General features: G+C 42.0%; 1 protein-coding gene across 4 annotated transcripts in view; it reads right to left on the bottom strand.

The window, feature by feature from the left end:
- Window positions 1-16421, bottom strand: part of LOC138942404 (zinc finger protein castor homolog 1) — a 174561-nt gene that overhangs the window by 19267 nt on the left and 138873 nt on the right. For all 4 annotated transcript variants that reach the window (XM_070312617.1, XM_070312618.1, XM_070312615.1 and 1 more), the window contains 2 exons: window positions 9266-9681; window positions 5978-6041 (listed from right to left, as the gene is read on the bottom strand). In XM_070312617.1, the coding sequence (XP_070168718.1) occupies window positions 5978-6041; window positions 9266-9681 (480 nt within the window). The remainder of the gene's footprint in view (window positions 1-5977; window positions 6042-9265; window positions 9682-16421) is intronic.

Genomic DNA, 16421 nt, shown 5'->3' with positions numbered 1-16421 from the left:
AAGCAGTGGTATCAACGCAGAGTACTTCAAATATAAATAATAAAATTTTCGTATCCGCCGCGTCTTCTTGAAGGCGCTGCGCGGGTTTTTACGAGGTAGGGGACGACGGCGGGACCGGCATCGATGACGGGCCGTTTCGCCGAGAACCCCCGAGAACGCGAGTGGACCACGAATTATGGCGAGCATTGTTCGCGTCCCCGTCGACGAGATTGGCCATTGTCTGCACGAGTCTAAGTGAACCGCTCGCTCGATCGTTACTGCGAATGGCTGGAATCGTCGTCGCGCACTTTTATCGTCGCGCATCGAAGAATCTCATCGCGAGCGCGATATAAACGCATCGGCAACCATTTATGGACGAAGAAATGGCGCGAGAGAAAAGTCTAACGGCGTTCGCCGATAATTCGATACGAGGGATTTTGACGAAAGGAAAAAATGGAACGGGGGGAAAAAGGAAGAAGAAAAAAAGAAAAGAAAACTGGCGGTAATTTAGCCGTCAAATATTTACTTGGCGATTAATTTAATAGAGTTTCAACCCCATCGTGGAGTGTGGCGCAAATGGCGCGTGTGTATGGTAAATTCGTTTAAAAAGATTCGAATGAACCGTGAAATTCGTTTCCCTCTCGCTTTCTTTCACCGCGCATATCGCTTTTTAATGATATTTCTTCAAGGCTAACGGTTGTACTCGCTCGAGAAACGAACGCGGCAACGTAACGACGATTCGCGCATTCGTCATCGCAATCGCGTCGTTCAATTTCGGATAATGAAATCCAATTCCCCGAGTTTAAACACAAATGAGAATTGGCTCGTAAAAATTGGCGCAATTATATGCAAGTGAATCGTTCTCTTTCTTCGTAGAAACAACTATAACAAAATTTATTTTCAAGAATATATATATATATATATGTGTGTGTGTGTGTGTGTGTGTGTGTGTGTGTGTGTGTGTGTTAAATAAATATTTAATTATAATTATTTTATCTTTTTTTTATTTTTTAGAGACATAAAATGATGATATAATAATATATATATATATATATAAAATAAAAATCTCTCATTTGCATATCTTTTTTAATATAATTTCAAATAAGTTAATCTTTTCACAGAAAATAATTTCGCAAGAAATTTATGCCACTTTTTAATTTATTAATTCTAAATACATAGCTACATATGATTATACCGAGTGATTCAGCAATTTTGTGAAAATTGATGAGTTGTGGTAATAGCCCAAAATACGATCTCTCGCGATCAGATTGCTTTCCAAGAAGCATGTATAAAGACAGCCAAATGATTCTTTAATCGACAGAACTATATGCAAATGAATTATTCTCTTTCTTCATAGAAACGAGTATTAAAAAAAAAAAATATATATATATTTTCAAGTATATATTGTTTTATCTTTACATTTTATTTTTTAAAGACATATAAAAAGATGAAATAATAATATATATGAGAATCCCTCATTTTTTCATATCTCTTTCAATATAATTTCAAAGAAGCTATTCTTTTCATAAAAAATAATTTCGCAAAAAATTCATGCCATCTTTTGATTCAATAATTCTTAATAGATAGCTGTATATGGTTATACCGAGTGACTCGGCAATCTTGTGAAAATTGACGTGCCGTGATAATAGCCCAAAATACGTTTCTCGCGACCAGGTTCCTTTCCAAAAAGTACGTACACGAAGGCGGCGAAAAGATTCTTCAATTGCCTGTGATCGCGCCGCGGGATTCGCACATTATGAACGGAAACTAAAGGTCGCCGTGGTCTGAACTCCTCGGTGCCTGAATCGTTGCACGTATTGTACATATGTGAATCCTGTGCGCACGTAATGGGGGGGGGGGCGGGGGCGGGTACAGAGAGAAAGAGAGAGATACGAGGAGTCAGGTAGAAGCGAAACCCTGGAGGGCACAATATGCAACGAGAGGCGCACCAGTTATTTATCGTAGCTCCTGTTTATGCTTTATTTGTTATCCGCTTGCCTGTCTGTTCTCAAACTGGCAGCCCCTACGTATACGTCATATCTAAGTTCGAGCATCTACGTTATCCGTCTGCGAGATTCTCGTGATTTCACGTTAATGAGCCTGTTTCGCGCAATTACAGACATGTTGAAAGAATCATTTAAATCTCGCTTGATTCTATTAGTTAAAAGTGTGCTTTCAACGTTCACGTGGAAATATAATTATCTTACTGTAACTTAATTATTCGATATGACTGCGCACGCGCACTGTATATTAAAAGCACACCCGATGATCGAAATCGAAGTATAAATATTAAAATTAGCGATTTTTCGGTACTATTTATAATGCTGTCATTCTTAAAAGTTATACGCGACGGCTAATTAAGCCGTCTGTCTTTCTTTACGAATTGACAGATGACGACGGTCATTAGGACTCGACGATGACGATATTACTCGTAATCGTAGCGCGATAGCAAGGCTTAATTAAATTGTACTCGTGCAAAATTGATGGGTACAGATATCAACGAGGCGGCCATTAAGCTACTTCGTAAATGTATGTCGAACAGGTGCAGACTGATGGCGCGTGTAGGATGGTGATAATTGTTAAAGTCGTAAATTGTTATAATTAGTAAAAGTAGAATTCGGAATTTAAGAGAGAGAGAGAGAGAGAGAGAAAGAAGTTACCGCACATATCATCAAGATAGATCGAGATGGTGTCGAGCACGAACCATATACTCGTCCTTTTTCTCTCTCTCTCCGACAACGTATTGTACCTCGCTTATCATCGAATTTACGTTCGGCGATAAAACAGTAGCGCGATCCAGGTCTTAGGTTTATTTTCGAGTTTAACGAGTCTACGAAAAAACGCCTAGTCTACGCTGAGAATATTAATTGTCAAGATAACGAAGTAGCGCCGTTTGCAGAAAATTTATCCGCTGGTTTGCCGATTTTATCAAATATAAATGAGCGCGACAAAGCTTATACTACGGCTCCGAAAAAAATTTTTACCGCCCGTAAAGGAGACTGCGAATACGTAGTAGTCTAATGCGTGTTCGAGTGTGGTATCGATTTCAAAGCGAAAATGAGAATGCGGGCAACATTTATCCCCGCGTATTACAAACAGGGAGACAGTCTCTTCTCGCGGCGGGTATTGCCCGAGATCTGCCCGATCAGCTCGATGCCAGCGCCCGATTCTGAAAATTTCCATATTGCCTGATAATCGAGTTTGCCGAGTTTGCTTAACGGCCTAATTCGCGCCAATTTCGCGCAACCACGCATCATACGCATTTACCCGTCGCGCATACATTGAACGATCATCTTCTTCACGATATAACGAAGGCACTCTTCGGCCAAGACAAGGTGGCCGCGGACGCTAGTCGATGTCAAGCACGGAGAATTAAAGGAACGACGGGTGAAGAGAGGGGAGGGGGAGGAATAGAAGCGCGTCTTCGACGAGGAGAGTGAGGGCAAGGGAGTGAGCGCGATAGAAGGAAGAGAGGGAGGAGGGAGGGGGAAGGAGAAGAGAAGACGAGGGAGGAGGGTCGAAGACACTGCGAGAAAGAGAGAATAATGCGTTAAAGCAGCAACCAGCAACTACTCTAATTGGCCACTTTGTCCATTTATTCGATTTATTTAAATTATGGGACAATTGACAGTAGGCATTCTATTTTTTAAATCTCCCCGGCCAACCGGCTGATTGGGCGAGATTGGCGTGAGACACTGGCCCCACAGATTCCCCAGTTGTGGGCTTAATCAACTTTGATTGCTAGCATCTTTCTCTCTCTCTCTCTCTCTCTCTCTCTCTATCATTCCCTCTCTCCGTTCACCGTCATTTGCATCTCTTTCTCTTTCTCTTTTCACGTACATCTACGTCTCTATCTTCTTCTCGCGCACTCGCGTCTCTCTTTCACCCTTCGCCTCCTTCATCTCGGTGCTTCTCTCCCCCCCCCCCTTTCCTCTCTTTCTTCCGATAGCCCGCGTTATACCGTCGCGAACGTGTACAACGTACACATTTTATTTTATTCCATTTCGTTGTAGATCCCACCACGCGTTTAATATATCCTCCGGCCGACGTTGATTGGCCGATACGAAATTACGAGAATATGTCACTGGACCAGAAAATCCAACGGAGGCCGCCCACTCTCTCTTCCTCTACTCGACGTCGTCCCCCCCCCTCCCCCCGCTCTCACTCCTGATTTCTCTCGCTCATCATCGCCGTGATTTTCGTCGCGGAATCTTTTTACGGTTTCGATGAACGGGAATTGCGCGACGAACTGTCTCGATTGGGGCAAGTCGATTCGCTGATGTTTTCGAGGAAAATTGATGGTTCGCGTGCCAATAATGAGATGACGGACAGCCGGGAAGAAACGATTGATCCTAAACGATGCCTATTTACGAAGGGACATCGGTATGTTTATGTAATACGGAGCTATGAAAATCTACGAATATCTCGGCGAGCGATATTTCTACGCAGTCACGCGAACATGAACAGCGAGCACATTTCGAATGCGAACGATTAAAAATATAATTTTTTTTTTCTTTTTAATACTTCGGTTTATATATAAATAAAATATTATTTGGAAACACCGCGGTATATTACACGTAGAATTAACATACAAATGAATGATTTTTTTTTTTTCCCCCCATACTAACCGTTAAATGTCCGTCGTGATTTATAATGGAAGAGGGAACGTACGTATATACATATATGTGTGTGTGTGTGTGTAAATATTTTCATTCTATATTTTTATCTTGTATTTGTAAACATAATATTGTCCATTGGGGCTGTCAGTCCATCCGTGAATTCTCGATATTTTATTACAATCAAGATTAATTTAAGAGCACTCGGTATATCACACGACGCGTTCCTATATTTACAGTGATTAATAAAATCAGAGGATTGATAAATCCCGGATTTCTTTTATCAATGCGACTGAAGCAACCCTCCTCTCTCTCTCTCTCTCTCTCTCTCTCTCCCTCCCTCCACGAGTCCCTCGTGGGAGCCGTTGGCACTCATCCCATTTCCTTGATAATTCCCATAATGCTGTGGGCGGATATTCCAATAAAGGGGGAACAGCCCTCGGGGCACAAAACACTGAAAGCGGCGATTCGTCAGGTTGCGCCACGATTCACGAGTTCGCGAGGATCGAGGCAAATAAAGGCTGTAGGGAGAGAGAGATGACGGCGGTGCTCTCAGGCCGGCTTACGTATAGCTTCAGATTTGTCACGTGGCACGCAGGAATGCGCGATAATTACTCAAAGATGCGGGTCCACTGTGTCGGGTGCGCGCGCGCGCCCGCGCACGCTGGACCCGATTTCTCCAGCATATTCCATCGGCATGCGCGGCCGATTTTATTAATTCTCGTTGGAAAAAGCAAAAAGGGGAATAAATTCGCGCAAGGAAATATCTTGTGAAAAAAATTAGAAAGTTGAATAGAGACTGGAAAATTTTTATACGACGTGTTAAAAGAGTTAAAAAGTTTATCTCTATCTCGCTCGAGTAAAATGTTGGGATTTTTTTTTTTTTCCCCCTTGGCGGTTCTCCTCGACGGCATCGCCGGCAATTAGGATATAACGGAGCGTGGCGATTTTTAATTTCATATACGATTCGTCCGTTAAATATAATACATTCGTCGCGCGAGACTTTTGGCGAACGCGAACGCATACCGATTATATTTCTAGCCAGATGCCGTTAAAGGTCAAGCGTCGCCGTCTTGTCACACGATCGACACAACATTGTCACCGGTGTTCTAATCATAGATTCGCTCAACGATTACAAGAGCGTCGATTACAAATCACCTGGTCTAACCAGATGAGCGGCGACGAGGCGTCGATCTCGCGTTCCCGCCAGCAGCGATTGGTCCCTCTCTCTCTCTCTCTCTCTCTCTCTCTTTCCACCTCGTTCTCTTTTTTTCACCTTCCTTTTGTTCGCGCGAGCAGGGTCATCGAACGCGAGCAGTCTCGGATTCGAATCTAATTACGATCCCGATAATTCCGTCGACGAGGAGGAAATAGTAACTCACCGGAAACCTTCGGGTCAGCTGCCTCCACCTTCATCGCCGTCAGGCTCGCTATTGTCGGCGGTACCTAAAAGAAATACATTACGATGTACAATACACCGGCGTGCTCAGGGCCGTACGCGAGCGAAAGAGGGAACGGGATAGGGAGGGGTGTGGAGAGGGGGCCAGGGGACGCGAGGCCGGGGACGAAGGTAGGGGACCCGGGACCTCGTCGCCCACGCGGCGGACGCGAGATGTTTCCGTAAAATTCTATCTTGCAAAAGATCCAGCCATTCTCGCGCGAACTAATCGCGTTACGGCCTTAGGCCCGCGCTCGTAACACGCCTCGCCGCTTAATGTGCCTTCGTTAACCCCTACCAACTACCGCTACCGAGTAACGAAATTAATAAATCCCCGGGGGCACATCTTCTACGGCATTTCAATTTCGCGTAACTGACCTTTTATCGACTCCCGCCGTATCGTACGTATTGTATATTTGTCGCGCGCATTCACGGGACGTGTTCTCGCTTCGCTACGAGTCGAAATTAAAATCGGAAGACCTAATGGAAGAAGGCTCCCCGCCGCGCCACCCGGAGAGAGCGAGACGTCGCGCGAACGAACTGTCACTTTTGCCCCTCCCCCACCCCACTCCTCCCGCGGAAGCCTCATCGCGGTTCAAATTATTCCAATGCTATATACGATTTCCGAAGCCCTAGCTCTCACAGTTTCGATCCGCATCGTTGAATTTATGAACTTCGCTTACTACTTCGTTAGTTTTTTTTATTAACATCGTCGTCCATCCATTTCCCTTCTCCCCTCCTTCTCTCTCTCTCACTCTCTCTCTCTCTCTTTCCATCCAATTTTCCATTCGCCTTGAAAAAATTATTCCCGACTCGAATCAATTCTTCGAATTAAACGACTTATTATTGTTGAAACTCGAACAAAGTTGATCTCGGCGCGTAAATTTATCGTGGAAAAGTTTCGCATTACTTTGCGCGCATATAAATTATCGCATAAACATATTCTATTACGCCGTGACGCGCCGTTGTATTATTATCGTTCAACGGGGTTCTCTGTCCCGATCTTATATGAACTTCACCTCCCGACGAGGAAAAACTCCTCGTCGCCGATCGCGATGCGCTCGCCGGAACGCACGATTAAATTTCGTCGAATTTAATAGAAATCGTCTCACGTACGTGACCATCGCATGTTCCATCATCAATTCCGCAATCTCTAATCGAACATTTATATTCCTCGTTCATAATTATCCGCGACCTTCCGTGCCCAATATTACGTACGGCGGCGTGTCTCGCGCATAATAATATCGGGCAGTCGATGCGATGACTACCGCAAAAAAAAAAAAAAAAAAAAAAAAAAAAAAAAAAAAAAAAAAATCGATTCCGGATAGACGAGATCACAATTAAGAACTTAAGCGCGCGTTTACGGTCGTTTCTTAGATTAATGCATTTATCGTTCGCGAAAAGATTCGCAGGGAGAAAACGCAAACGCGAGGAAACAAATGGAAAACAATGTGCATCACGATGTATATAATGCGAACGTATGCATCGGGGCATGGGACGAGAAGTGCAAGGGGGATGGGGAGGGGGCGAAGAAAGAGAAAAAGATCGGAATGAAACAGGGGTGGGGCGAGAAGAGCGACGACGAGGAGGAAGAAGAGAATCGAAGAGAGAGAGAAAGAGAGAGAGAGAGAGAGAGAGAGAGAGAGGGGGGGGGGGATAGAGAGACGAGAAGGGAGGTAACGATAAAAGAAAGAAAGACGACGATAAAGGAGGGGAGAGAAAGAGGGAAGGCACGCCGATGAAGGAGGAGGAGATGAAGGAGAAGCGAGGAGGGGAGTGAGGTGGGGTGGGTGGGGGGTGGGGCAAAGAGGGTACGCGAGAGAGTATAGAGGTATATGAGAAAACAATAGAGCTGATTTGCAAACAATAGAATAACGTTAAGACTCGAATATTATACGCCGTTGTTACTTCTTGTGCCATAACGCCGGAGAGCATATGCCCATTAATATTCAAAGGCGAAAATAATGTAAACGACACGACAAAAATCCGGGGAATAATTTCAATTCTCCGTGTATGGGATTCCACGGGCAGCGATCCCATAGCCGGGGGGGTCGTCCATGGTCGTACCGGGTTTCGTATCTCCTCCTTTTTGGTGATCTGGCATATATGCATCTCTACGCGTCATCGATAACGGCATACTGATATAACGCGCATTGAATTCTACTTTTTTTTTTTTTTAATCTCTTCCCCCAGACAGCGCACAATATTTATAATTATATATGTACGAAATATTTATAATAATTATTTGAATATTTTATAAATATTTTTGTGATCTGAAATTTAACAGATCGTAAAGATTTATCGCAAGTATCATAAAAATATTTATAAAAATATTGAGAAGTATTTATACGAAATATTATTATAAATATTTATTTTTTTTTTTATTACTTACCACAAATATTATATAAAATATTTATATCTATATTTTAATGAAATAAATATCTTCACATAATATATGGAATAAAATTTTTATGACTTCTTCGCTTAATGTATACAAAATATGTATAAAATATTTATATAATAAATATTTGAAGAAAATAAATAGTAAAAAATATTTATGAATATTTTATCATAAATATTGTGGCGCTGTCTGGGTCGTTTCGCAATCTCGAGATAATAAATATTAGTTTGATAAAATATTTGTTATATGTCAAATAAATATTATTGTAAAATATTTCACATTCTTCTATTTATGAAGAGTGAATTTTTAGAAATAACGAGTTTTCAGAAATAAATAACTCGCGATTAATAGTTTGAACGAATAATCTTCAAACGACGAAGTCTCTATCGACTTTTATTACGACGTATTATAAGCGATTGTTTCGTCGCTTATGATTCTGGGAAGCGCTGAATTATTCTAGCACAGTTAGGCTCACGTAGCTCCCGTTGGTAATTTTACGATCTTGACGGTGACTTGAGTCTCGGATGAGTCATCGCGCATTGTTTTTGGACAGCTTCGCGCGATTGTCTCGCTTTTGACGCAATGGCAAGCGATAATTCAATGCTACTTAAATTTTTAATAATCGCTGACATTCGAGTCGACCATACAAATTATAACACTGGAATACCACGGCTATAATAATACGGTTATGGTATATAATATGATCTTTAGAACCTTAGGTTTGTAAAAATTGCTGTTTCAGGCATTCATGTCACAATCTCGGCCGGAGTGTAATGAACTTTGGTGGTAGTTTTCAGGATTCAGGGACAACGATTAGACGCTCCTACTTACCCTAGATTCCTCGGACTCCTCCCGTCTCACGTTCTGGAAGAGCACGCTGCCCATCTGAACTTGAAGATTCTGTTGCAGCAGCTGCGCCAATTGCGGATTCTGCGACAGGATCGTTGGATTTTGCTGCAACAGTTGCGCCAGCGCCGGATTTTGAACCAATATCTGATTCAGGGGTGAATTAGCCATGGCGTGCAGGGAATGATGCTGCTGCTGCTGCTGCTGCTGTTGCTCCTGCGACTGATGCTGTTGCGGTTGCTGCAAGTTGGGCGAATTTGCGTTTGACGTTTGACAGGATTGCGAGAGATTGCCGAGAGACGGAATCGCGCGTTGCGGACTTTGCGGGGTATGCGGAGGCGTGGGTGGACTTCCGGGTGCCATCGACGAGGCGTCCTTCTCCTCCTTCACCTTCACCTTCCCTGCGAAGAAAAGATTAGCGATGCCGTTTATATGGAGTCGTAAGTATTTTCGAAATTGATAAATTTCTAAATTTGACGATATAAATAATGAATCTGACAGATGATTTTTTTTTTTTTTTAACGCTCACGATATATCCGTCAGGCACACCAGTTTCGTAATCAATGACAAAGCCAGTTCGCTATCGACGATTTCTTTCTCGAGAAATCCAAAGTGCGCGATTGTAATGTATTATTGAAATCAACTCTGAGAGATGTGAGAAAAAAGCCACCTGTTATTGCTGACGTTGTCACGGGTCTCGGTGAGGTGAGCTTTAACGAGAGTTGCGGAATATCGTGAGAGTCGTAAAATAATTAACTTTGATTTCTTATCGGGACCAAATGATCGGGACGTGTTTTCAACGAAGCAAGCAGACCGATTCAAGAGCGAATGTGTGTTATTTAAAAAAAAAAAAAAACCGGTAATCTCGAGTGAAGTTCGTATGTATCTGTTCGATAAAAAAACACTTCGTATAAGTGTGACGAATTGAACGAACTTTGCGAAAATCTCGCGCTCTGAAAATGCTCAAGTCTCGATAAGAAGCGTTATTAAAATTACAACCTATCGGCCGGAAACAATTAATTCGGACCAATACCCGATTACAGATTCGAATTATTATTTTTATTATTGCCAACCAGCAGAGATTGCTATTCCATACGCATTATTTCGATTAATAATAATAGGGGAATTATTAAACGAACGAAATAAAAAAAAAAAAAATTCCGCCGTTATTCGTCATTATTTCGATTTATTCGGGGGAGGGAGGGGGGAAGGAGGAGGAAATCTTTAATTTATCCGACTATCTATAAACCTACCTATATTTACAGTCGTCTGAAGATCCTGAAGATCTGATCTTTGTCAAAATTCTAGCAAGACTAACTCCTCGCAATCACTTGATTTCGCTCTCTATCTTGATCTCGGAAAAATCTTACGGAGGGGCGAGATAAACTTCCGGATTGGTTCGAGGATACAGTAAATTGGGAATAGACGGTGAGATTCTACGGGGAATGTGTGCGGTCGATCCGAGGCGATGGCAGCAAAAGGGAGAGACCGCGGGGGAAGTTTTTTTTTCGACTCCGGGTTTGGAGTCGTGAAATTGAGACGTTTCGATTTTAAAAGCCGCGTCGTAATCGACCGCTGGCAGGTACATCTGCTCTGAACTCTATTCTACGGAGAGAAATTAAAAAAAAAAATTCGTAATACTGTTCGATACCCTATCGAATATAGACTGTAATTACTAATCCATCTTACTGATAGATTTTAATCGAAGATTAAATTTATATATTGTACGTGGGAGATACTTTTCAAATTTTTTTACATTTGCTAAGTTTTCATCTTTCTTTTTCAAATAATAAAATTACTTTTCCTTAATAATTATAGCCTCACAAACTTTGTCTCGTGAAAAATAAAAAAAAAAAAAATAATCAGTTTATTAAATATATGATTTTCTAAGGAATTCTAACAAATTCTCTTATTTTTTTTAAATGTAGACCCCGTTAGAAAAAAAATAGAGTTCTAACTGCGCAAACAATTGGATGAGCTACGTTAGGTAAGAGTTATTCCTGGTGTTTTTTTTTTTTTACCTCACAAATATAATCCGGGCATACCAGGTAGATAGGATGCGATTTATTCGCGCAAATAAACCCTGAGAGCGTCGAAGTTCAACGATTTCTAGAGGTTTACTTGATCGCAGGTGAGGAGAGGAGCGAGGAAACGGGAGAGAAATAATAATAGAAGTAGACTTTAGAAAGGGCTTAAAAATCCCTTCCTTAAGAGAGAAAAGGAGAGAGGGACCACGAGACCCCCACGGAGGGATACGCCGGACTCTCCCGAAAGGTTAGATCGATGATGTCTACTAAAATTACGAAACCCCTGGGATCTCTCTTCCTTTTTTTTTTCTCAGTTTATATCCTTCCTCGTTTCTCGCGGTTGAAGTCCTCTCCCTTTCGCTCTTTTACGCGCTTTCTACCACTTTTTTTTTTTTTTTTTTCGTTGGACGAACGAAGCGTCCTGTGTATCACGATGGATGATTCGCTCGCCATCAACGCGAGACGCCTGCATTCGTTTGATGAAAAATGAAGGGAATATCCACCGTAATGCGGACTCCCCCGAATAAGGAAAAAATGATGCGCGCTGTGGGAAAATATTTCTCGCTCGACGATGCGTTTCAAGCTTTCGGATTCGCCGGAGGCGAAACATTTTTCGTGCCTCGAGGGTATCGCGATCGAGCGCAGAGGATTTCGTTTCTTTCGCGATTAATAAAGGATTATAATTAATAAAAGGCATAATGCGGAGGCGGATCGTCGTAAATAGCGCAAAAAAGTCTCGACGCTCGTCCCGAGTATTAAATGAATTCTCATTCTCGCGAGGGAGATTCCTGAAGGATCGCATGCGTATACGCATTTCGCAGTATCTCGCTCGCGGCCGGATCCTTAAATCGACACGATTTTTAAGGCCCGGTCCGGAGAAGGTATCGCGCCGCGGGGATTCTGTGTTTCTCTTCCTCCGTGAAGGCATTCCCTCTTTCGTCTTTACTCCAAATCGCCTCACATAGTGGCGGAGTCATGCCACATTGATACAGCTGGAGATCGCAGCAGAGATGAACGTATCACGATGAGGGTCATCTTTCCAAGATTCCTCGTTTGTAAAATATAGAAATGTACTTTTTAACACGGAAACAAAAATAGATCTGTCACTTGAGAAGATTTGCGGAATCAAATTTATAGAGACGATGAAAGAATCAATTATATATGTATATATAAAAAAAGATTTTTTTTTTTTCCCCCACGAAAAGAGAGCAATTTAAAAAATAGCAATCGAAATCATTTGTATAATCTTAAGATGAAGTGTAAGCTTTTTGATATATAACGTTCTCTACCCTTTTTCAATTCTACAATTATAAATTTTGCAAATCTTTGTGCATTAATCTAAGGTTGTTGTTACGTGTCGTATGTCAAGACATTGACAATAGTATGAAGATTTTGTAGATTTTGTTCTACTATTTCTTCTGAATATATACAAAATCTGAGCACAATTTTTTTAACGCTTTAAAAATTATTTAAATTTGTATTGATTCTTATGGAAAATTGCGTATTATATAGTACTTATTAACAAATTTTTAAATTTTTGCATATATAACAAAATTCTAATAAATATTTCTGCAAAACTTGATTTAGCTTCACTTATTCGTTTAAAAGTTATCTGCTAAAAATTGTAGCGCAAAAAATTCTCATGGTAATCCGAAATCTTTTTGTAAATTATTCGTTTTTTTTTTCCGTCTGTTGCAGTTAATTTCAGGGGATATTCACGAGCGAAAGTTTTTGTCGTAAATTTAAAAAAAAATATTAATTACGACTATTCTCATTTATCAAAATGTTAAAAACCGTGTTATCTTGTCATATTTTAATTCTTATTATAATCCAGATTTATTTATTAGACTTTCCAAAATATTATCCAAACGTAAGAATTGTCATGTCCCTTTCTTTTTATTTTGACAGCTTTTAGCTACTATTGTACAGCCAAAGCATCCTTAATATATACTTGTCAGAAACTTTACACAGATATCGAATAATAAAATAATCGGTATCATTCGGATACGCTCGGGACTCAAATTAGAGACGGCGACTGACATCCGACCCTCTAACCTCGGAAGTCGCGCGAAAAGAAGAAAAAAAAAAAAAAGAAAAAAAAGAAAAAGAAAGAAGGGCGCCTCGATATCCTCGAGCCCATTTTTACGAGATACTTAAACCTTTAAACGGGTGCGCCGCGCTCAGTTCAGAGCGGAAGGAAAAAACGGGTAGGGAAAAAAAAAACGGACCGCTCTCGGATTTCAAATTTCGCAGGGAAATCGGTTAACCCCCGAGATCAACTGCGACGACTCCGCCGGGAGAGGGGCAGGGAGAATAAGGGATCGCGCGATTTTTCTCAGGGGTTAAATCGAGCGTGGCCCCCAGAGAGATTCTCTTTTTTTTTTTCCTCTCCCTTGTCTCTCCTCGAGGAGTCTCGCAGGTACCTGGCCGCTACCTGCACGCGTCCATCCCGGAAGAAAAGCGGAAAGAGAAATATCGGCAAGGGGGCGAAAATGCCGCGACGGGGTAAAGAGCGGTGAGGTGAGGAGAGGGGAGGGGGAGAGAAAAAAAGCGAGAGATTACGCGAACGAGGAGCTTGGGGAGTAGGGGAGAAGTACACGCGAGTGTCGATGGGATTCCCCGCATGCGCACCTTTTCCTATCGTTTTTATCTCGTCGGCGCCCGCGGATCCTTCCTTCCCTTCGCTCGCGTTCACTCAGCCGGAGGCAGAGCGAGGGTAAGAAACAGTGAGTAAAAAGTGAGTTAATAGTCGGTAAAACGCCGTTCTCTCCGCGACCCGCAGGGGTTACGCGTACCTCCGGGGGTGCGCCTCTGTTACTTCCTTCTCACCCTTCTCGATCCGCGCGAACGGGTAACTCCTCCTCGACTCGGGGAGAATCGAAAGGGATAGAGCGAAAGGTGGCTGGTATCGTTAAAGAGGAAAACCGAGACACGAGGACACTCCTTTCGGCGAGAAATCCGAGTAATCGTCGTCGTAGCGGCTTCCTGTAAAAAAGCTGCTCGGCTCTTCTGCCGCAGTATTTCTCATATTTTCGCGTGAGAACATTAAATAGAACGATATATATCAGAAAAAAATACCTTTTGTAGAAAATATCTTTGGTTTAAGTATATCCACTCACAGTTATTTTTTTTTTGAAAAATTGAGTTACAAAAAAATATTTCAAATAAAAGTTTCTTACAAAACTATAGTAAAATAAATATATTATTAAAAAAAACTATCATTTAAAAAAAAATTTCGTTCATGTCATTAAATTTTCTTAAACAAAATAAGGTTTATTCGAAGCATTCTTTCTTTACATATAAGTCTATTGTTTAAAAAAATAACCGAGTGTACATAACTTAAATCAAACGCATTATTATATAAGAAAAAAAACGTAAATATATAATAAAAATTCACAAATAAATATAAAGAGGTACCATCTATAACGAAATAAATACCGTACGAAATAAGAGAAAATATCGACTCAATTGCGTGCGTGGTTCTCCTCGACGCGATTGTCCGCGAGGTGCGTACCGCGTACGTTACGTATAAATTCGGTATTCCAAACACAAAAGTAAGATTACCGGCGGCTTCGGCTTTCTTTCTTGTTTCTCGCCAGAATCGAATTTCGTGCGCTTCGTCGTCGTGTAACGAAAGACGCGCGCGTTCAGGAGCCTCGCGTTACGCGTGCCTGAATACCGTACGTGGTTGGGCTCGTTCAACCCGGAATCGTCAACGACTGTCGGGGATTCCGAATCGTCGAGTAACGGATACACCCGACGTCGCCAAACACGTTCGACGCAAATATCTATCTATCCCCTAAGAAAAGCCGAGTTTGCGTAAAATCGCCGATAATAAATCGCCGATTCCCCCCACCGGCTCGTCATAATCGAAAATTGTAATCGGATATGTAAACGAGCAGATCGAGACACGATAAAATTCATAAATAAATATAAAAAAGTATGATCTATTCATCTATCGTATAACAAAATAAATAAAATAAAATTTATAAATATAGCTGGCCTAAATATTATAAATTATTGGCAAATCCTAGACAGATTAGCAAAGATACTTTAGAGAAAAATGAGCAGGGCATGAGTTTTTTCGAATCCTATAACCAGTATGAATAGATCTCAATTCGAGATTCTCTAATAAAATCTCTCTTTACCTTTTTGAAGAAATATTTCGCGGGCTATTAATTTTTTTTTTTACGACAACTGCCTTTGCACCTTTGGAAGCAGGAATCTTAAACGAATATGGTCGAGTATAACGTTTCCAAATTTTAATATTTAACGTCTCGAGGAGCTGACAGATCGAGGGACTTTGCGTGGCTCGGCCGCGCGAGATAAAGAACTCAGGGCCCCGTGGGGTTCATTTTTAACACCTAACAGAAGTCGAGATGGCCAACCGTGATTAGCCTTCTCCCCGGGGCCGATGGGTCCGCCGAGCATTATCCGGTGAGAAATTGGCGGCCGTTCGTTTCTTTGTTCCAAGCGATTTTTTATTGACTCAAATTCCGGAAAAAAAGAACGAAGAAAGAGGCGGTAGTCATACTTTGGATATTAGGGATGGGGAAAGGGGGTTTACAGTCGAAAGCACGAAATGGCGATTTAGAATCCCGTGGCGTTACGTGTGGGAGGCGGTTAAATGGATAAACGAGAAAGAGAAGAGAGCGGACGTGAAAAAGAGATCGAGAAAGAGGAGGAGAGATAGAGGAGAGAAACGTTGAGATGGAAACGAAAGGAGAAATAAGCGCGGGGGAGGGGGGGGAGGGAGGGTAGACGGAGGGAGAGGGAGTTGTAGGGGCCTGAGGGAAGGGAGGAAGAAAAAAGGGCCAGCGAGCAACTGGCCGCGGCCGAACTGCGCCAGGGCTGCGCTCATTTTTTCTCATGACCGAACCCGAAAACCCTTTTATGCCCACCCAAGATTAATTATCCTCCATACTCGAAAAATGAAACTGGCCGCGAACAAAGGAGCGCCGCGCGAGCTACTCGGCGGTCCTCGCGAGCGCGCGTGCGCGCGCGATCAGCCTCCGCTCGTCCAATCCGCTGTTCATTCGCGCCAGTTTCAATCGAGAGGATCCTACGAAGTGTAACGTTAATCTATGCTAAACAAATAGCATCCAGAATTAATG

This window comes from Polyergus mexicanus, unplaced genomic scaffold, assembly GCF_030449975.1.
Source record: "Polyergus mexicanus isolate NDT 795.1 unplaced genomic scaffold, iyPolMexi1.0 SCAF_22, whole genome shotgun sequence".
In the NCBI taxonomy this organism is placed as follows: domain Eukaryota; kingdom Metazoa; phylum Arthropoda; class Insecta; order Hymenoptera; family Formicidae; genus Polyergus; species Polyergus mexicanus.
This window is presented reverse-complemented; position numbering and strand designations above follow the sequence as displayed.